General features: G+C 44.4%; 1 protein-coding gene across 1 annotated transcript; it reads right to left on the bottom strand.

Moving 5' to 3' along the window:
- Positions 1–1,575: 1,575 nt before the first annotated feature.
- Positions 1,576–13,423, bottom strand: LOC110469976 (transient receptor potential cation channel subfamily M member 8-like). The gene is made up of 6 exons (XM_085584744.1): positions 13,291–13,423; positions 11,330–11,352; positions 8,884–9,081; positions 7,996–8,098; positions 7,341–7,459; positions 1,576–6,707 (listed from the first exon to the last, which is right to left on the bottom strand). Exons 1-6 carry the CDS (start codon positions 13,421–13,423, stop codon positions 6,270–6,272), a joined length of 1,014 nt encoding a protein of 337 aa, XP_085440870.1. The 3' UTR covers positions 1,576–6,269.
- Between the last annotated feature and the right edge of the window lie 9,059 nt (positions 13,424–22,482).

Raw genomic sequence — 22,482 nt, 5'->3', positions numbered from 1 at the left:
GCATTGCGTGAGAAGCCAAACAAATACCAAAAACATTTCCTTGGTACTGGAAGCAAAAATGTCTTGAGAAGGAAAATGTAATAGCATCCTACTAATAGTAATTTGCATGTTAGTTAATTTACTTGTACATTTTTACTTGTAAAAATGATGCCAGTCACATGCAGCCCTGCCTCCCTGGGAGGATGGAGCACTGGGGAGAGTTGGGGTGTGGTAATTAGCCAAGTTTTCCTTGGTATCCAGACTGATCCCATTGCTTCATGTTCTCCTTCTGCTTCTAGGATGGTGCATCGATTCAGACAACTGGATGCAAAGGTACTTCTGTCCCAGATTGCTCCGGGAAAAGTGATTCTCTCTGGTAAAGCACGGGGTGTGCCATGGCAAGGAAAATGAGACTCCCAGAGTTGTGTGCAGTCTTTGTCACTGTCACCAGGACCCCATTTTAATTGGGCTTTTTTACCGTGCTCTTTTGATTCCATAGATAGGAGTGTGTAGGGCGTGTAGTGATTAGGACAGAAGGGAATGGTTTTGAACTGAGAGGAGGATTAGATGGGATAATAGAAAGAAATTCTTGGCTGTGAGGGTGGGCCCACCCTGGAACAGGGTACCCAGCGAAGCTGTGGCTGCCCCTGGATCCCTGGAAGTATCCAAAGCCAGGCTGGATGGGGTTGGAGCAGCCAACAATGAGCTGTGAGATCCCTTCCAAGCCACAAGAGCTTTCTAATGTGCAGGAAAATGAAACAAAAACACTTGCTTAGCACTGGAGGAGTGTTTCTCAATATTCCTTGTGGGATGGACTAAAGCAGAAGTAATTTCCATCTTAAACTGCAACATTCTGCTGTCTAACTGGTCCATGAAACGCCAGTGGGAAGAAGGGGTGTCACACACTTGACATGTCCCCGTCCCAAAGGTGTCTGTCAAGTTTGGCTTCTGGTGGTGTTGGCATGGTGTAATTAAGCAATATAAGGCTACCCATATACCAGAGAGCACATTATGAGTTTTGTCATACAAATAATTTTTTATGACTGTGATGTTGAAATGGGTATGTGTGTTCACAATGGGTATTTTCTGAGGCTTGACTGAATTATCTGTTTGGCCTCTGAAGTGGGGAGTGGCTTTGGTATGAAGCACAGACTTTTTGAGAAGCTCAGGTGAAAAGACCCACATATACTTCAGAGTACTTTTTTTGGTTACTGTCAAATAATTTAGATTGCAAAATAATAGCTTGCTTCCAGACTGAAAGGGAAGTGGTGAGTGAGTCTGTGGTTAGTGATGCTGCTCTTGAAACTGAAAGGAGATCTGCTAACCTTAATTCTCTCCTGAAAATAAATACCCATCTCTTGCTTTTCTCTTCTGGTTACTGCTGGTTAACTCACTGAAATAGAGGCGTCAGGGCTTGCTGCATTAATTGCCCTGATGAACACTGTACTTGGGACTGTCCTCTCGAGCACTCTTGCATTCGGTGTAATACTTGCAGAGGCAATTACTTGTTACTTTCATTGCTCATTAGCATTGCATTCCTTCAGCTAGATGGACTTTACAAAAATAACCTCCTCTTTTTTTTTTTTTTTAAGCTCTCTGATTTGAAAGGCCTTCTGAAAGAGATTTCCAGTAAAATTAAATAAGTGGAGCTGAAATTCAAGAGCAGCTACTGGAGCAGGGTAAGCCCTCTTTAAATCCATTGTCTGCCTTGAAAAAATTACCAGCATTTGTGGTGTTAAATTGGTGTGTCTTTGAAAGAAGAGCTAGTATTAATTGTTGATGGTTGTATTCATATTGTCTGATACTGGGGAAGAAACGAGACCCAACTTCTCTTCCTCATTTGTGTTTTTCTTTATGAAAAATACAGTTTTCCATCTGGGGTTTCTATCAATTTTTGGCACTGTTTAAAATACCTTGTTTTGCTTGCTTGCCTCTGAATAACTAACCCAAGGTTATTTTAGTTGTCTTTTTGTTGGAGGGCTTCTAGAAAATGAGGAGCTGCTGTGCCGGATCCTTTACCCTTGGTATCTTTTAACTCTGAAGAGCAGGCAATCCAAATAGAAAAGACAGAAGTGAGGGCAGGAGTAAGGTTTATTTTTCCACTATCAAAGTGGGGCATTAGGCTGGATTGCTGTAGCCTTCCTGTGTCCTGTACAATAAACTGCAGTGTGAGGAGCTGACCCAAAGCCTCAGGTCCAGTTTGAGTGTCGGGTCATCAGCCTTGTGTCCTTTTGCCTCCAGTTTCAAGAAAGAATTGTTTTGGGTCCCACAGTGGGATGTGAAAAGCAGACAGAATATTGATGCAGAGAACACTGTCACCTTTAGAGACAGCAGGTTAAGAAGTGTAACTGTTGAATGGGATAATCTGGAACAACTTGATCAGCCCGGACATTACGGCCTGGCTCTTTCTTCCACAGAGTGGTTTTGTCCAAGAAACCTTAAACCTGTGCCAAACATTTCCCAGTCAGCTCACTCTTTTCCTGGGAGAACTGGATATTCACTTGAACTGAGTGCCTTTTAGTCATGAATGACTTGCAACCACCTAATAAAATCTACAAGGATCACCAGTTCCTGGTGCTTCTGGGATGTGCTGGACTCCAAGTTGCCTAAAAAATAGGCTGTAAAATAGTGGAACTCTGGAGGCCATTTAGTCCAGTGCTGCTCAAACAGTACCAGCGCTGATCAAAGGGAGCTGCAATGTGGCTGGAAAACAGGTTGTAATTAGATAACCAACGCATTGGTTTTCAGGTCAAGCGCGTGTGTAAGCAGATCGTCGTTGGGGGCACATATCAGGATGTCATCCATGTAGTGTTGTATAATTACGCCCTTGGTGGCTGCGCGGACAGGGGACAGCAATGAAGAGACGTAACATTGGCAAATAGTTGGAGTATTTTTCATTCCCTGAGAAAGAACTCGGCAATGGTATCTCTTCACTGGGGCTTCTTGGTTGCTGGAGGGAACGGAGAAGACAAAACATGGCGCATCTTCAGGGTGCAGAAGAATTTGAAAGAAGCAATTTTTTATAGCAATGACAGCCAGATCCCAATTTTGCGGTAACATCGTGGGGGGCGGCATTGCTGGTTGGAGAGGGCCCATGTCTTCAATAACTTTGTTAATGGCACAGAGGTCATGGAGGAGCTGCCACTCGTCTTTGCTCGGTTTTTTTAAAACAAAGACAGGGGAATTCCAGGGGGATGTTGTTTTCTGTCTGTTCCCCTGGGCGAGTTGCTCCACCACGAGCTCCTGGAGCGCTTTTTGTTTTTGCTTGTTGAGCGGCCACTGCTCTACCCAGATTGGTCTATCAGTCAGCCAGTTTAATTTCTGGGTAGGACACCTCTCAGCGGCCACTGCCTGAAAAACCTGGGGGGTTGGAATGTCAATTGTGACCCCCCACTGGGCCATCAGGTCCCTCCCCCACAAGGGTTCCGTGTAGTCTAATACAAACGGACAGAAATATGCCGATTGTCCGGTTGGCCCCTTGGATTTTATGACATTCTTAGATTGTTTGGCCAATTGGGTGCCCCCTACACCTTGAATCTGTCCAGCCACATCCTGCAATTCCCATCGTGAGAGCCAATCCCACAAAGGGATAACTGTTACATTTGCCCCTGTGTCAAGTAATCCATTTAGATACTTGTGCTCACCCCCTTTCCACATGCAACATGCTATCTTTGGTCTGTCCTTCCCAGTACCTGGGCTTAACATACTTGCTAGATTTGTTCCAGGGTCTTCTTCCAGAGATCTTCAGGGTCAACTGGAGGCCCAGGTATGGGAATGGCCTGCGCTATAATCTGGCCTTTTGGAAGGAAGACCGGCAGGTGAGCACAGTGCAGCCGCACTACTAAATGTTTTGGATTAGATGGTGTTAAACTGGGTGCAATGGTAATGTCAACGGGTATGAATTTTGTGTCCCCAAGAATGATGTACTTACTGCAGATGTTCCTCCAGGTTCTGGGGTCCTTAGCGTCCATGCCGATGAAGTGCCAATCGGTGTCAGGCAGATACAATGGCTCAGTCAGGGCCAACCTATAAAGGGAGAAATTAGATTGGATGTTAAGAATTGGTTTGGGATGGTCGGGGTCCCGACCAAGCCACATCTTGGAAATGAAGCTAACATCCTCCCCCATATAGGTTGGTTCATTGAGAAGAGTCACATCCGGTGAAACGTCATTATCGGTATTTGTGTCACAGTTCGAGTTCTTAGGTGGGTGCCTTGCAACTTTGTCCCTCCCCTCTGGTAATGTTAACTGTCCTGCCTCATTTATTTCTTCACGCAGGGAGGGACTGTGCTGGCTATCTAGTTTTTTGAATTTCCTCCTTGGTGGAGGGTGCTTCGCCCTTGTTGTTGCTATTGCTTGAATTTGAGAAAGTCCTCTTTCATTGGGCATTGATGTGCCCAATGGCCCTTTTGGTTGCAAAGGTGGCAGGTCTTCTCCGAGAGATGTCCTTTAGATGGTGGCCCTTGGAAGTGGTGCTGCTGCAGGAGTTGACTTACTTAGGAATCATAGCCTCAGCAAAGGAGACTCTCCAGGATGGTGGTTGGGGAGTCCCATGGGGATCCTTTACAGGAATGGTAACTTTTCTTGAGCAAACATGTAATGTGTTCTGCAATGTGGGTTCCGGATCGAGGGGTAGTGTCCAGGGTTGTAAGATAAGCTTGTATTCTATTTGCCATCTGTTGGAGGTTGGGCAGGTTTGTTATCTCTTCCAAGAACAATGGTTTGCTCCAAAGAGGTAATGGTTTGTTAATGGGCCATTGACTGACTCACTGCAGGGCTGGTAACGTAACACCATCCCATTGTGAGATGCTCCACCGAGAGGGGGAAGCCAAGCACTCTTTTATTGTATAAAATGGTACATTTTGGGAGACAGAGCAGCTCTCTCTTTGCGGGATTCCCAGAGAAGCTCCTTCGGCAGGATTCCCAGAGAAACGGCCGGAGCACGGTGAGGCGGCGGCAGCAGCGGAGCTCGGAGGCGGCCCCAGCGCAGAGGAAGACCGGCCCAACTGCCACCAAATCTTCAGAGAAAACTATACCCTTCTAAAGATCACCACTTCAGCTGCAATTCATCAGCCACTGCAAGAGGAGCAGCTGTCATTTCAACCGGACTGCTACCAACACCCCAACTCCTCAGGGTGTCAGGTTGTGGACTTTATCACTAGTTTTGTTTGTACCAATTGCGTTTGCCTTTTTAAATTGTTATCTAGTTTTCTCCTAGTAAAGAATTGTTACTCCCATTCCCATATCTTTGCCTGATAGGCTTTTAATATAAAAATCCTGGTAATTCGAAGGGAGGGGGTTTACCTTCTCCATTGCACAGGAGGCTTTTGCACTCCTTCACAGACTCCTGTCTTGTCAAACCAAGACACCATGCTTTTCAGGAGCTTACTGGTCCCCAGGGCTGCCAAAGTGCAGCCTCTGGTCTGTGGAGAGAGACTAAAGTCATGCAAATCCCCCTGAGAATGGAACATGATCACAGAATCCTGAAACCACAGTGATCTGGGTTGGAAAGGATCGTGAAGAGCATCTCATCCCAACCCCCTGCCACAGGCAGGGATAGCTTCCACTATACCAGGGGGAATCCTTTAAACATTATCCTCCATTTTGCTCAGTTCCCAGTCCAGAATGATCTATTGGATTTTACAATCATTACATTTCTGTCTAATCCAAATTAGAAATTGGATTTCCATCAAACAGCTGGAATCAGAATCCATCCATGCTGTGAAATGTGTGGGAACTCAGCATCCCAGCTTAGGCACAGATGACAACATACAATGGATATAGACTGCTGACTCACACACAACCTTAGGAAATGAAAGGATAAAGTCCACATCCAGACAAAATGGGCAATATAAAATCTACTGAGAGTCATCTAGCAGTTATCTCTTGTGGTGTTGTGTTTGAAGCTGGACGTGGAGCCTTCAAAGGCCAATAAACCAAAGGCACAGAACCCGACTGCGCTGCCTGCAAAGAGAAATAAAGGAGAACTTGACTTACTTGCTCCCAAATGACTTTGGACAACTCCTTCTTGTTCTGAAGAACTGACCAAATAAACAGAGCTTGCAATGGGTGCCTTGTGACAGGACACTCCTCCTGAAAGAGAGAGCAAGAACTCAGACCTAGGCTCACCAAATGTTTTCAGCAGGAACAAATCCATGTCTGGACTCTCCTGTTTTTGTATTTTCTTTGTTTCACAGCCACCTTACCAATCCCTTCTCTCAGTTCTCTGCCAGTTGTCACACACTACTGTGAGCTAGGTTACATTTGCTATTTCTATTAAAACCTTTGACTTTAAAGTATTCGACAGGAAAGAATCGGCCTCCGTGTTTTTCCTGAAGCTGGCAATAAGAATATTTGTGTAAAAGGCACTTTCTGCTCTAACCACTGCAGTCCAGATAAAACCTCACTTGCAGCAGGATCAAACTGCCCATCACTCACTGAGAGCTGGATCTCCATCTCATCCTTGCTGTTTTTGTAGTATCTTTTGAAACCTCTCCGGAAATCCTCCACCATCTTCCACACGAAGGTGAGGAGGGCATCATTATAGGAGTTCTTGGCAATCTGCAGGTTCTTGAACACCAAGCTGCTGAAGTTGTTGGTGTACAGCTCCCTCAGGACCTCAGTGGTGAGGAACTTCCGTAGATTCAAGCCGTTCTCCAGGAAGAGCCAGACAAATTTGGGCCTGTCTTTCACCAGGGCTGTGAACATCACATCCTGCAGGTCAGCAGACTAGGAAGAAGTGGAAAAGTAAATATTAGGGAACATATGAGACGTGTACACCTTATCTAAGGCCTGACATGTGGTCACTGTCACGTTTTCATCAGAATCAGTTTTTTTTCTGTACACGGTTGCCCTGGCTGGATGGCCCAGAGCATTTCTGGCATGGGCAGATCACCTTTGCAACCACTGATCGTACAATAGATCATCATGGAATGATGGATCATGGCTTCATGGAGTATCCCAAGTTGGAAAGGACCTGCAAGGATCAAGTCTGACACCCCTGGCCCTGCACAGACACCTCAACAATCCCATCCTGTGCATCCTTGAGAGCATTGTTCAAATGCTTCTTGGGCATTCCCTGGGGAGCCTGGGCAGTGCCCAGCATCATCCAGAGGAAGAATATCTAGCCTGATCCTCCTCTGACACAGCTCCAGCTGCTCCCTAGGGTCCTATCCCTGTCACAGCAGAGATGGGAGCTGCCCCTTGTGAGGAAGCAGCAGCTCCCAAGGAGGTCTGACCTCTTCTCCAGGCTGAACGGAATGTGTCAGTGCAGGAGCAATAAACACCAAGAGGCTGAGGTGCTGAGACAGTGGCTCCTGCTGGGATGTGTCCCCCCTGCACTCACTCAGAAGGGGGCTGTACCTCCCAGTTTTGGTCGTTGGTGAAGATCTCATCGCTGGCCAGCTCCAGCTGGTTCCACTCCAGCAGCAGCTTCAGCTGCCCGTTCCAGTTATCCTTGTTGTGCTCGTTGGTGCTGAACGCTGCAGAGCAGGAACAACCTCTGGGTCAAGACCAGGCATATTTATCATCTCTGCTTCTCACACTGCCAGGACAAGACTCCTTCCAAGTGGCTCTTTCCCCACACCCATGCACATCTTCCCGACTGGGGGGCTGGAGGATGCTGGAGGCTCAGGGATGTGTTTATGGTCCAAGACAGGCCACAAAGGAGCTGCCAGGAGCACCTCATAACCAAGGTCAGCACAAGGCTTCCTTCAGGCTCCTCAGAGTCCTGCAGCCTCTACACAGCAGAGATTCTGCAGGATTCCTACCAGCATCCCTAGGGTTCTCCAAGCTGCCTTCCCAATTACCTGGTTTGGATTTTTCCCACACTGAGAGATCCCATACTGCTGCTGTAGCCTGCCCACACCCCTTCAGAAGAAGACAGGCTCCACACTGTGGCAGTAGCTTAGCTCTAGAGAGATAGCACTGCTCTAAGGAAACCTGTTCTAGAGAATAAATAGCCATTTCTTTTTCAATTTTTAAATCCCCAAACAAACTCAGAAAAACAAATACTTGCCTTTGTACAGGGCAAAGGAAATGGCATTGCTCACAATTTCATCTCCAGCTCCTTCTATTTTGATCACGGTCAGTAAATGAGGGCTCTCAAGGACTTCTTTGATCTACAGGAAAAAAAAGTGTTTCAAAGCTATCAAGGCTGTTTAGTAACAGATCTCCTATTAAAAAGAAATTTGCCACCACATCACAGAAAAGCTGCTTCTCATCAGTCCTGAGTTTTAACAAATCCAAACAGAAGTAGATAATGAGCTTGATTTTAAAGTCACCAAAGGACAACGTTAATTATCCCCTGAACATACAGCAAATAACTGTGATTCCCCTATGCAAATCATTTTGAACAAGATGATATAATCTCAGTAATTAGAAGTGATTCTTGAAAGTAGAAAAGATTGTGACAGCACAAGTTTCAACTTATGTCAAGCAGTTTGTTAGCGAACAGTCTCTACCTCCTTGTGCTTTGTCAAAACCAGATAATTTTTCTCATAATGAAGCTTTGTAGAGTTAATTTCATTTTAGCACATGAAAGACAAATAATCTTGGCCATTTCTGATGCAGGAGGAAGTACACTCTAAAGCAGCTCAGCAGAAGCTGTGAGGAGTGTGGCCAGACAGGGAACACTGCCTTCAGCAGCTCCACACTCCACAGGGAAGACATCCTTCTGGAACCTTCTTAACTTTCCTGTGAGCAGACATCTTCTGACTTGATTGCAGCCCCTTCCAAGGCTTTTGTTCCAAACCCTGGAGATTCAGAATTTTCCTTTTTTAAATCTGCACAGATGTAACATGTCAAGGAGCCCTGCACACCCCATATGTCACCAGACAGCAACACCCCTGACTTGGAAGCCACCAGCTGCTCCCTCTACTCTCCTCCCACAGCATCCCACACTCACCCACTTGATCCAGCTCTCAGTCTCCTCTTCTGAGAGCCTGGAAATGGTGCGAGGCAGGAACCTGAGCAAGCTCTCCTTGACACAGGAGGAAGCAAGAGTGCCTTCAGCCTCCACCAGGCTCGCAATGACATCAGCAATACGCCCAGAGCCTTCCACCACCACACAGGGAATCTTGCTCTTGATGGCCACATTGATGGACTAAGGAGACACAGGGAGAGCACTTGAAGCATGACTGTTATTAGAGCCTGCTATTGAGTAAGGAAGCCTAGGGAACAACAGAAACCCACAGTCCACAGGAGTATTTTTATTATTAGCCACTGATGCATTACCAGTGACAACTCTTTAAAGCATCATCCATCTAATGAGAGAGGGCTGTAAAGAGCCCCAGAGAGACTGAGAGTCAGAAATCACCATCCGCCAAATTTTCATAGAATCACAGAACAATTTGTGTTGGGAGGGACCTCAAAGCACATCCTGCTCCACCCCCAGACATGGGCAGAGACAACTTCCAGTAGGCCAGGCTGCTCAGTTTGAGAGTGGATCAGCAGATCAGGACAACTGCCAAGTGGAAATGGCATTCAGGTCACACAACAGTGCTGCCCAGCTACAGTCACTGCTGGTTTATGGCACAGCATTGCTCAGCTGGGACCCAGGGCTCTGGATTTATTTGCTGGAGGCAGAAGCAGCAGTGTTTTACAGAGAGATCATTTCTGTAGCATCACAATCTAATGTTACTGAAAGTCTCCAAGTAGCCACTTACATGATTTCGCACACAGCAATATAGTACATGGATTAATAGCAAGACAAAAACCTGCTGAAATAATGCTGGAAGGACCATTAACCTTCCTGGTGCAAAGACCATAGGAGATGCTGGTTTCATTCGCATCACTATACTGAGAACAGTCACAGCATAAGCTGGCTGCCAGCAAATTGTACAAAGGGATTCAATGCAAGTTATCATCAAACACTGGAAAGACAGAACATCTATTAGTTAAGAGAGCTTTTTGAGAACAAAAAAAAAAAACAACTCAGTCATCAAAACTGTGCGTGCATTCCTCCTGTCAACTGCAGAGCAGGTCTCTGACAAAGGCAAGGAGGCTTTTCTTATCAGCTAGATGAAAGTGGTTTTCTAAAAAAAGGTTCAGCTAAAGTGCATGTTTTACATCACAGGGAAATTTAAAACAGAAGCTTGGAACAGTTTTACTTCTCCCTCACTAATGCTGATTCTAGTCATCATGCACCAGTCACAGAAGCTGAGAAAGAGGGAGCCTTTCCTGGCCAGCACTGCTAGGACCAAGGCATGGCAAGGACAGACATCCAGAGCATGGACTCTGCCGAGTCATTGGGGCTGGTCAGAGACTCAATTTACTCCTTTAAGAAAGGCTTCACCTCAGAATATCTCAGTGCACTTCCAACACCAAGAAATAAAAACTCAGCATGACATAAACCAGCCTCAAGTTGCACCAGGAGAGGTTTAGGTTGGATATCACAAAATATTCTTCACTGAAAGGGTTGTCAAGGACTGGGACAGGCTGGTTAAGAAGTCACCATCCCTGCAGTGTCCAAAGAATGTGTGGATGTAGCATGTGAGGACAGGTTTGGTGGTGAACATGGTAATGGTGCTAGATTGACCTCAGGATCTTAGAAGTCTTCTCCAACTTCAATGTTGTCTTGATTCTATGAAATAGCCAAGAGAGCGGCATGGACCCTGAACTGAATAATCATCCAGGTACTTCCCAGAGGAAACTCCTGCCAGGAATTATGCATTTATTTAACAAGGCTTTAACTCATTCTGGTTAGGCAGCTACTAAGTCTGTGTTGTGTATCACTGCTTAACAGTGGGTCTAAGGTCTCAAAAAAATCTTTTTTTTTGGAATACAAAATCATAAGTCTGCACAGCTACAGCACCTGGCAGTCAGTCAGCTCCTTCAGTGGTAGCCAGATCCTTTCTCAAACATCAGCAATTTTGAGCTAAATGGAAATGGACATATCCAACACAACCCTTTGAGCACAACCTTCCTCTAAATCCTGACTGGATGCTTCATTTCATCTCAGGACCTCCAATTAACACTGCATTTGCATTCATCGCAATTGGGCAAAGATAAAATTCATCATGTGAATGGAACCAAACTCCCATGAAACATACAGGGAGGCTGGGATAACAATCTGGAATTTCACACTGATTCAGACCAATTGATTAACACAGCAATGAAGAGGAAGCAGAGATCATGCTCTGAAATCACATTGTTTATCCTCCTGACAAGCCAAGTAGTTTGATCAACCTCAACAGTAACATCACAGCTCTGGTGAGAACAGGAAGTAAGGCAAGCTTCTGTAAATAACAGCACTGTCTACTTAGTCAAATTTCTTTTGGAGCAATTTGTCTCCAATATTAGAGCAATGACCTGTTGTGATTCCTGGAAAGAAATAAAAGAAATTAACTTACGTTCAAAGTCTCCTTCCCACCACCTAGGGCAAAACACACGATTAGTGTGGGAACTCAAAATGTCTCTCAGACATTTTTAGAGGTTCCAGGCCTTGGTCAGAGGCATTCTAGACCCTGGCAGACAGCTGAAAAACAGCTGTGATTTTGAGTTTGAGCCATGGAATGAATTACCAACTTTGGAGGTGGAACAAGCAATCACAAAAGGTTAGATAGTATAGTAAAAGTAGTTACAAAGTAGAGGGGAAATTTTTTTAGTATTGTACAGGGGGGTTTTAACACATGTACAGGGGGGTTTTCACTTTGTACATGGGGGTCAGAAGTTCTAAGATGGAGGAAAGTGGGCTGATCCTGTTCTTCCTCCTTCTTTTTCCTTACCTCCATGTTCTTGGTGATGTTGGCACTCACAGATTGGTTTAGAGTAGAAAAACACTTGGCAGCGTAGGTAGTAGGTATTGGGGAATAATTGTAAACATGTTATACGTAATATATCTTATAAAAGATAGCAGCAGCCCTGGGCAGAGGGAGAGACGAAGAAGACAGCAGATAGAGAGGATGTCAGTGTGTGTGTGCCTCTACCCAGGCCGCTGATTAAATAGCGGCAGTTCAAGAACATAATCTGTTAGATAACTAGAATAAACTGCCTTGAGACCGAACAGCTAAAGCCTGCGGAGTTTTTCTTTGGAAGCATGGGTTGGAGGAGGAATTTCACCACCACATGAGATCCCAGAGCAAGGCCAGGGTTCTCACAATTGGCGTCCCTGGTCGGGCATCAACAAAAAGAAGAAAAAGAAACATCAAACAACCTCCAACCTTCATCGGCAGAAAAAGAAAGAAGAAAAAAAAAAAAAGAAGAGCAGTACACACTCTCCGCAATTTCAAGAAGAAAGGGAGCGGAAAGCTCAAGATAAGAACCTGACCTTCACCAAGGCATTTCGTCTGGAGGACAACCAGGAGGAGAGAAACCAGAAGCGCGCCTGGGATTCCTCGCCTGTGGCCTGCTGGACGATAGACAGTGCCATCTCTGGACTGACTTCATGCTGACTCAGCTTTTGGTGAGAATGGTCGAAATTAAGAACATGGGGAGGGAAGGATTTTTCCCAATGACACACTAAAGATTTTTTTTTAGCCCTATAGGGCGAAACTTCTACCCATCAGGTAGAGACAGCCCAAATGAAATGAAAGCTTTGTTATCATAGGTGCGGTGTAGTCACTCGCACACAGATATATATTTTTTCTTGGGATTGAATTTTTGGCAAAGAATCAATAAGTAACTTTATTACTGAGCCACAAAAGGACAAAAAGATAAGACTGCCACAAAACATTTGCTTTTAACAAGGACAATATTATAGCCAGCTCTACGGCACGGCACGTCCAGCCGGACAGCTGGGGCTTCTATGGGAGCACAAAGGAGGAAGATCGCCCAGCCAGCAGCTTGGGGCAGTTTTCCTCACCACAGACCCAGGGGAAGCAGGACAGCCTCCCATGGAGGATCAGGGGATGGTCTGTCATCATGCCCTGTGTCTCCAGGTTCCCACTGTTCCTCAGTTTCCCTTGAACCTCAGTCCCTGAGCTCCTCCAATGCAAATCCCCCAGACAGAGAGATAAGCCCAGCACAGCCGCAGCCCCCGGCGGGGGAAGGGACCACGCGCTGCTCGAGTCCAAACCCGCAGCGAGAGGGGCAGCAGCGGCGGCGTCTCCGCGGGGGAGGGTGAAGAGGGAGTGCAGAGCAGAGAGGGAAGAGGAGGGGAGAGGAGAAATCTTTCGTAGCTGTGCGGGCGGGGAGTTCAAAACAGCCCGCGGTGCAGACGAGAGGGGTGCAGCGAGAACAGCGCAGACACGGGGCGGCGGGGGCGCGGGTGCAGTGGCCAGGCGTCCCGAGCATCCCGTGGCACGTTCAGTGTCAAGAATCCGTGAAGCTGCAAGAGCGGCCATCCAAGAGGCGGGGGGGGCAGCTCCCAGACCGCGGCAGCCAGACCCGCTGAGGAAATAGCAGAGGGACAGCGAGAGGCGTCCCTCGCTGCAACTCAGGCGGCGGGCACGCGCGTGAAGGTCGAGCAAAGCCCGAGAGCCACGGGTGCAGGGGAATTTTCGCATCTGGAACGCGCGGAACGGGCGCAGGCGGGGCGGGGCCGGCGCGCACGGGCTGTGGGTGCTGGAACAGAGTCAGGAGAGGGGCAAAGTGAGATGGGAGACATCGGGGCCGAAATGGGAACAGGAGGGTGATTACGTCAGCCCGGGGGGGACGGCAGTGGCTCTGAACCAGGCGCTGCGAGCCGGAGCGAGGCGAAAGCACGGCCGGGACCAGAGCAGGAGCGTCCTCACCCCCGGGGTGACACAGGCTGGGACGGAGCGTGGCCAGGATGACTCAGGGAACGGGTCCGTTGCGGTTCCCATGGCAACAGCCAGCATAAACCCACAGCAACCCCTGTCAGTTTCAGACACGACCAGAACTTAATAGTTATTGCATCAAGAATCAGTTACACATAGATCGGTTGTCAGAATGAGATAAGTGGAAGATCATTTGTTCACTGTGGTATGCTCGCTTACCTTGGTTTGCATAAGAATGTACTGGTGTGTCTTTGAAATGTTTATTTGCTTACAAGGTGATAAGGAGGTTGAGATTAGAGTCCTGGGTGTGTGTATCTGGTCTGCTTGCCGTATCTCAAAAGAAGAGACTTAGAAGCTATCACAACGACCAGACTCAGACTACATCTGGAGAGTCACGCCTGCAAGGAGAAGGGGGGGGATAAAAGGAAGGTTGGGACAGAACATTTTTGTGCGCCGTTGGTGGAGCAGGAGACTCCCGGCCGCCCAGCGCTGTGCTTTGCCTGCCTTACTCGCTTGCTATTTTAAATAAAATTGCTTTATTGAATTAAGACACTTCAAATTGTCGTGTCACAATTTATAACAAGAATAAATGTTAGACTGAAAGTTTATCAGGAATTAGTACGGGGTTTGCGAATGTAAATCAATTGTCGGAAGTACAAATTGGAGAGCGGAGTGCATGGAACCGTGGCGCGGGTTCTCTCGTATCTCGAGCGCGGCACGGGCAGTGAGACTGTCAGCAGCGGCGATGGCCGCCAGCCAGGCATCCACAGACTGCGCGGCGACTGTGCGGGGGGGGGAAACCCGAGCGCGGGACGCGGCGCGGGGCGCGGCGGCGGCGGGAAGCGGTGGTCGCGCGCTGATGACGTCAGCAGAGCGCCGAACCACGCTGAGATGGGGACAGCCACCGGGGCCGGGCGGGACGACCCGAGCGGGACCGGAGCGGTGCCAGGTCCAATCGGGCATGAGAGGGGGCAGTCCCGAGCTCACGGCCGTGGCCGGGGCCGGCGCGGTGGGGCACAGTCGGGGCTGGTGTTCCTTCTCTTGTTCCCATGGCAACACAGAGAGAGACGGGTGAATCCAGAATGCACACTGCGTTTGCAGAAGTTAAAGCAAACGCAGAAGTGTCTAAGGGACAGGTTTTAGGCACGGGTCCAGCACAGCCGACACTGGGTGTGAGCGAGGGCTGAGAGCAGGAGAGAGACACAGTCACCCCAATGCAGGCAGAAGCGGGGCGTGACTGTGCCAAAACTGCTCCCCTGCACACCGTTCAGGCTCGTGCAAGCGGGGACTGGGCAGAGCCAAGGCAGGGATTTCTTTGGTCACTGCCTCTCCACAGCAGAGCTGCGGTGTGACAGATGCCGAGGCTTTTTCCACTGCAGTGCACATCCAAACATTAACAACAAATACACGGCACAGCCCAGAAACCACAGCACCCAAAGTAAACAACTTTTTGCAAAGCACATGTATTGCACCAAATGTTGTCCCACAGCAATGACAAGATGGAATTCCAACATTCACCCAAAAAAATAAGATACAGCTAAGTCGCCACTTGAAATCATAAGGGTCTCCTTCAAACTTCTCCAATGTTTCTAAACGTTAACCCCAGATTTTTTAGTTAGGTGACAGAATTGATCAGCACATGCACCCATCCGGTGTGGTGAAGAATATTGTTTATAGAACATAATGTGAAAAAGAGATATCATAATGAGAATTGAGATAGAGAATTGAATAGTATGAAACTTTAGTTATTTATTATGTTAAGGTTTAAGTTAAGTTGTATTTTAGCATTCTATTAATAATAGAATTGAATTTTATATATAGTTTAATTTAAATTTAAGTTAAGTATTGTTTAATTAGAGTATATAACTTTAAGTTTATCTTAGTTTGGGCCCTGAAAAAGTTAAGTTTATAAGCATTTAATTGATAATAGATTTATATATTGTTAATTTGATATATATATATATTTCATAAAGTTAATATAATTTAGAGATTTTTTACCAATATTTTATATGTTAAGTTTAAGTAATGTTTAATTCAAAAAATATTTTAAGTTTTTCAAAGGTTAAGTTTGTTCAATTAACAAAGTTTAGTTGTTTTTCTTAAAGGATAAGAAGGTTTTGACTGAAAGAGTTTATGAGATGATAATGAATATTAAGTTAAAGGGAAGACAGTCTATCGGATTCTTGGTTTTCTTTTAGTATTTTCTGTTTTATTGTAAGCTTATCAGTGTATAAGAGTCTTGAAGAAATTTATTCTGAGTTTTTCTGATATTGGTTTCATTGTTTAATGATCACTTGTTTATTTTGTTATTTCTTGGTGTAATGATACAAAGGGTGTTTATTTCCAAATTCTTTCTTTTGCGTTTAACTATTTAAGTGTTTTATAAATGTTATTGTTAAGAAATTTTATCATGTTATCAGGTGAAGCTCTGTGCTTTGTTCTTTCATAGCGAATTTTTGTATGTTTTATTCTTGTTTTTGTAATCTCATCCAGGTTACATGTCATTCTGAAGTTTCATTTTGGACTTTAACTATGTTGTGCATTTTTCTAGGTGAACTATCTGGTTTGTTTTTATGTCTCTTGTGAGTGGAATCATTGCATTTCTATTTTTTAACATTCTTGAATGTTTTTCAGAAAATCTCAGACACAGATTCCTGAAGCACTCTGACAGTCTTTTGTTAATGTTAATTTTATGGTTTCTTTCAATTGAAAAAACATCTGTTGCCTTCAAAGGAGTTTCAAGAAGAATGAATCCTTGTGTCATTTGATCAATTTATCAGTTTGAACTTTGAGTGCTTATTTTATATGAAAATGTTATAATAAGTTGTTATGTTTTAGGTATCATATATGTAATGTTAGTATAAGCTTTGTTTAAGATAGTATGTTAAAGAGCATCACTCCAATTTAAAGTTTGGGTTTTGGCCAGGCCCTGATTTTAACTTGGACGGATGAGTTTGCCAGCAAAATTCAGAGGTTTTTGCACAAAAATGAATGTTATATAGATAATTTTGATCCATCAATTCGATCCTACACATGTGACAGCTGACACAGCTTCGGGGTGAGACTTGTCAGCCCTGCCCGGGAAGGGATGCCAATTTTCACTGGAAACAAATGTTTCAGCTGTTTGCAGACTCTGAACCACTGGCACAATGTTTCTGATAATTATGCTTTGTTCAATATTATATATGTTATTTAGAATCTTTCTTTTGAACTCCTTTGAATTGTTATTGATTTTAATAAGTTTTCTGCATTTTATTATTAAGATATTTTGTCTTGTTCTATATTATGTTTTATATTTTAACCTTCTTGTTTCAAAAGAGAAGAAGAGAAAGAGAGAAAAAAGAAAAATGGTTTAAAGAGAAAAAAGAAAAAAAGTGAAGAAGTGCCTGAAATAAGGCTGGAATAAGTAATGAAAATTTTGTATATTTTAATCTTTTGAGATTGTTCTTTTGTAGACTTGATTTCGCTGATTGTCGAGGAAAATATGAAGAGAGTGCCAGACACTGGACGGATCAAATTGAAAAAATCAGTCAAGTTAATAACTTTGAGCAAGGATCGTGGTAATGTTTTCATAACGTTTAAAGTAGGTATTTGTTTTTAGCTTACAGGCCCTCAAAAGGTGTTCTTACAGATTTAGAGATAATGGCTCAGATCATTGTTAAGGCAAACACCAGATTGCTGGCAATGTCAGGCAAAGATTTCTTAATCATTCATTTACATTTAAAGAAAGAAAAAATATTTTGAGTGGACAATCCAAAGTCACAAGATTTTTCAATCACGTTGTTAGAATACCCAGAAGTTTGCACAGTTCATTTTTTAGCTCACAAAACATTAAATGTAAAAATAAGTTTTAGAGAGAAATCAAAAATAAGTTAAGAATTAATGGAAAAGATGACAGTGTTTACTGATAGTTCAAGGAAAACTCACAAATCACATGGAAAATTCCAAAAATAGAGAAATGGGAATCAGATGTAAAAAATGGTACAAGACTCACCACAAATTGTAAAATTAGTAGCAATAGTCAGAGTTTTTCAGTTATTTCAGAAGCCATCAATCTGATCACAGATTCAATGTATATTTCAAATGTGGCCAAACAATTAGAGGAATCACTTTTAAAACATATGGACAATGAAATTTTATATTCGTATCTATTATGCATGAAAATAACCCTAAAAGACAGAGAACATAAATATTTTGTTATGCACATCAGAATGCATTTTTCACTTCTGAGGTTTTTAGTAAAAGTGAATGTTCATATAGATAGATTTACAGTGTCCATCTCACAAACACTGCCAGACATTTTTGAGCAAGAAAAATTGAGCCATGCATTTTTTCACAAAAGTATACAAGCATTGATGGAATCCTTTCACTTTCTAAAGGTCAGGCAAAGGAAATCATCAGTGTTTGTCAGAGTGTCAGTTTGTACAGCATCCTGTATTTACAGGAGTGACCAGTTTGAGAGGTTTGAAAAAGTCTTCAGCTGTGGCAAACTGATGTCACAAAATATACATCTTTTGAGAGGCTTGAAAACATTTGTGTTTCAGTTAATATGTTTTCACATTTATATTTCAGTTCACACATTTCCAGAAGCAATTTTTGGATCATGACATACAGGAGAAACCACAGCATATATCATACCTTAAAATCCATTTGGATAAACAGAAAAGGAGGAGGCAGGAGCAACATCCCACATGCAGTTGAACAAAGTTTTGTATGTGAATTGTCAGACATTTTACAAACAGTGCACGAGCAGTGCTAAGGGAAAATTCTTTAGTTTTGGTCAAAAACCCAGAGTCAGGACAAATTGAAAGTTCATTTACATTAATAACTTGGGGCAAGGGTTTTGTTTGTATTTCTATAGAACGAGCACCGAAGTGGGTGTCGGCAAGGCATGTGAAACCTCATCGGGTGCAGATGCCAGTGAACATGGACCAGAGAAGCAGAGAAGCAAGCATGCAGACAAAGATGGACAGCAACGCTGCAGATGTCTCGTCAGACAACGATTGGCAACTCAGAGACTTGGGGTTTTTCTGGGGAATCAAGTGTTGTTTGGGTGTTGCTGCATTGCTGGGTTTCTCACAGAGGTTGGGGGCATGGACATGGGGTTCAGACATATAGTGTTCATGTGCTTCATTCCCTTGCTTGTTGCCTTGGGCAATGGGACAGGTTTTCCCATGAGACAGCCAAGGGAAAAGGTGTGGGAGACTTTGGCAAAGGCAGTGGGTCTGGACAGCATTTGCCTGACCCTTCAGAACTGGGGAAACAATTTTTGACATGCTTGGTAGGTGTGCCAGTGAAGGAATGACCAATTCCAGGGGACACCCCTCCAAAAGGTTCTGAAGTCTTTTTCGGATCCTATGGAGGGATGGCATGTCTGGACACAGTTCCTTCCTGTGGCTCACTTTGAACCTCCAAAGTTGGAAATTTTTGGATCGACAAAAATGGAATTTGGTATCAAATTCAATCCATTGAGAGTGGCAAAGATAGATAATCAGATAGTAGATATCATTCCAAATCAGTTCTTTTATAGAGATGTGTCATCTTGGTGCAATCACACCAAAGTGACGAGCAAACTATCCCTTCAACACCCAGCCACTTTACCAAAGGGAGTGTTTTTTAGTTTGCGGGGACAGAATTTGGCCTGCTATCCTTGCAAAAGTCAAAAGCAATCCATGCAGCATTGAGGAGCTCTCATTGATAACACCTGATTTGAGAACTTTAAAGGAGCAGACACACAGGAAAGAGAAAACATTCTTTGAACAATATAGCCAAATTGTGATAATGATGTTTGTACTTGGGACAAGGCTCGGAGAATTGCAGTTGCAATTTTCTCACCCCAAAAACAGCGTTGGGGGTGGCCTTGACACAATTGGACCACATAGCATGCTGGTTGAGTAAACACAGTCGTGCCATTTCGTCTGCACTGAGTGACATGTTAACAGATATCAGCAGTGCAAGACAAGCGGTGTTTCAGAACAGGGCAGCAGTTGATTATTTGCTGCTGTCACATGGGCACAGACGTGAAAAATTTGAGGGGACATGCTGCATGAACTTGTTTGATCATTCAAAATCTATTCATGAGAATACAAAACAGATACAAAGTAGTATCAGCAAATTGGGAAAAAAGAAACTTACAGGATTCCGGTGAAATGATTTCATTGGCCTTTTAAATCTTTCACCATTGTGGAAAAAACTTTTTAAAACAGTGTTTTATATTCTTATAGGGTTTGTAGTTCTACTTGTTCTGCCATGCATTTTCATGTGCATTCGAAGAGCCTTGAACAACATGGCAAAGCAGGTGTTTCTGGTTCAAACAGAGAGGGGAGATGTGTGAACTCAAAATGTCTCTTAGACATTTTTAGAGGTTCCAGGCCTTGGTCAGAAGCATTCTAAACCCTGGCAGACAGCTGAAAAACAGCTGTGATTTTGAGTTTGAGCCATGGAATGAATTACCAACTTTGGAGGTGGAACAAGCAATCACAAAAGGTTAGATAGTATAGTAAAAGTAGTTACAAAGTAGAGGGGAAATTTTTTTAGTATTGTACAGGGGGGTTTTAACACATGTACAGGGGGGTTTTCACTTTGTACATGGGGGTCAGAAGTTCTAAGATGGCAGAAAGTGGGCTGATCCTGTTCTTCCTCCTTCTTCTTCCTTACCTCCATGTTCTTGGTGATGTTGGCACTCACAGATTGGTTTAGAGTAGAAAAACACTTGGCAACGTAGGTAGTAGGTATTGGGGAATAATTGTAAACATGTTATACGTAATATATCTTATAAAAGATAGCAGCAGCCCTGGGCGGAGGGAGTGACGAAGAAGACAGCAGATAGAGAGGATGTCAGTGTGTGTGTGTGCCTCTACCCAGGCCGCTGATCAAACAGCCGCAGTCCAAGAACATAATCTGTTAGATAACTAGCAATAAACTGCCTTGAGACCGAACAGCTAAAGCCTGCGGAGTTTTTCTTTGGAAGCACGGGTTGGAAAAGGAATTTCACCACCACATGAGATCCCAGAGCAAGGCCGGGGTTCTCACAGATTGGGATCTTCGCATCGTAATTAGATTCTGTGAAATACATCAAAAGAGAAAAAACAGAGAAAATATTAAATCAATTAATGCAGTTTGAATAACTTACTTTTCTTGAGTACAATGAAAGAATTTCCGAACAATTCATGTAAATACTAGTTTGCTGCTGATTTTCCCAGTTACTAACAGGTATTTTTAATAGAAACTCAGTTTTGCATAACATTCTGCATAGCTAACTTCAGACACCCTTCTCCAACAGCTTTTCCTTCTAGAAATCCAAATTTTTGCTATCTCTGAAGCCCTTAAAATGGAATTTTATTGCATTTATCTGCTCCTTTGACTATTTATTTTGAGTCTCAGTGAAAGGTTCTTATCACAAGCTCAAGACAAAGAACCTGAGTTCACATTTCCAATCATAGAAGAAAGGTAAGAATTCTGCAAATCTAGGAGCTAGTGCTTGAGAGACATTCCAAAAAAAACCCCAAAACAATAAAACCCGAACAACAACATGTCAAAAAGCTTTTAAAGAACTTCCTGCTAAAGCCTTTGATTTTTTTTTTTTTTTTTTTTTTGTAAAGAAGGGGGCAAAAGAGAAATTATTTAGCAGCAGGTTGCAGGCAGCTCAATCAACCTCATAAATAAGTATTTTTGGAAAAGCCTGTGTAATTGTGCTCCAGCTACCTGGAATTCAGTGACAGGTAGAAGAGATATAGAGCTTCAAAGAGGAAGTGGGGGAAGGGCTGTGTGGCTGAAGTGACGCATTTGCTGTGGCACAAAGGACACACAGAAAGGAAGATGAGGGAAGGTGTTGCTCCTGAAAGAGCTCCAGATGCATTGCAGTTCACACACAGATGCCTTGCAGCTCAGCAGCCACAGGATGCTGCCACTACTTTCTTATTCCAAGAAAATAATTGTGGATCAGCCCCAAAGCATGCAGAGCCAGGAGGAGGAGGAGGAGGATACCTGGGATAACCTGCTCTGAAATGTATTTCTCCAGCTGGGTCCGCACTTTGGCCTCTATGGTGGGGTGCCCGTGGGTGCTGTTATCAACCAGCAGGAGATGGGTGTGGTTGTTATCCAGGCAGTACAGGGGGTCTCTCTTCAGGTCATCCATGATGTAGTGGGCCAGGTAACTCCCCTAGCATTTGAGCCAGGAATTCAAGGACAAGGACACGCCCACCCTATTTATGGGGTAGGACAATTTTTTAGATGTGCTCTATTGTGTTTGGTGGACAAGAGACAAAGGGGGCTACCCCAGTGCATCTGACAGGTAGGATGACAGTGTCAATGAAAATCCTAAACAGCAGCAGCAGGTACCGTGTGCCTTAGCTCATGGGAACCCCTACTGTGGAAGAGTGCACGGGGAATTCAGAGCTAGAATAACCATGGGAGTAGTTATTCCCTAAAGCAATGCCAGACATGGAGTTACAGCAGCTGAACTCCCACACAGACATGCCAAAATCTGGCACAGCTGAAATCCTCCTCACCAGGCCTGATGTGACCTTGGACTAACTCAGGCATGAGAACATTTTACTTTGCTCCTGCTCTGAGAAGAGCACCCGAAGTTTTGAGGCTGAGCTTCCTCTTTCTTTTCCCACCAACCCATCCATGCAGCACTTGAGGACGTGGTTTAATTCACATTGTGAATGTGGTGGTGGCACTGGGCTGACAGCTGGACTCTATGATCTCAGAAGAAGTCTCAGTTTGTCCAACCTTAACTCTAAGCTCATCAATGACTCCTTGAGCCCGTGCTCCTTACATCGCTGTCAGCCGTGCGGATGAGGTTTTCCCGGTTGGAGATC

Source organism: Lonchura striata, chromosome 7, assembly GCF_050655825.1.
Source record: "Lonchura striata isolate lonStrDom1 chromosome 7, ASM5065582v1, whole genome shotgun sequence".
NCBI lineage: Eukaryota > Metazoa > Chordata > Aves > Passeriformes > Estrildidae > Lonchura > Lonchura striata.
The sequence above is the reverse complement of the archived record's forward strand: the minus strand, read 5'-3'. Positions and strand labels throughout refer to the sequence as shown.

Excerpts from the sequence above, each read along its gene's own strand:
- LOC110469976 (XM_085584744.1), bottom strand. The coding sequence starts at position 13,423 with ATGCGAAAATTCCCCTGCACCCGTGGCTCTCGGGCTTTGCTCGACCTT. Across the intron at positions 9,082-11,329 it reads GTGGGAAGGAGACTTTGAAC|TCCATCAATGTGGCCATCAA; the intron begins GTAAGTTAATTT and ends GTGTCTCCTTAG. Across the intron at positions 7,460-7,995 it reads TTCCTTTGCCCTGTACAAAG|CGTTCAGCACCAACGAGCAC; the intron begins GCAAGTATTTGT and ends CCTGCTCTGCAG.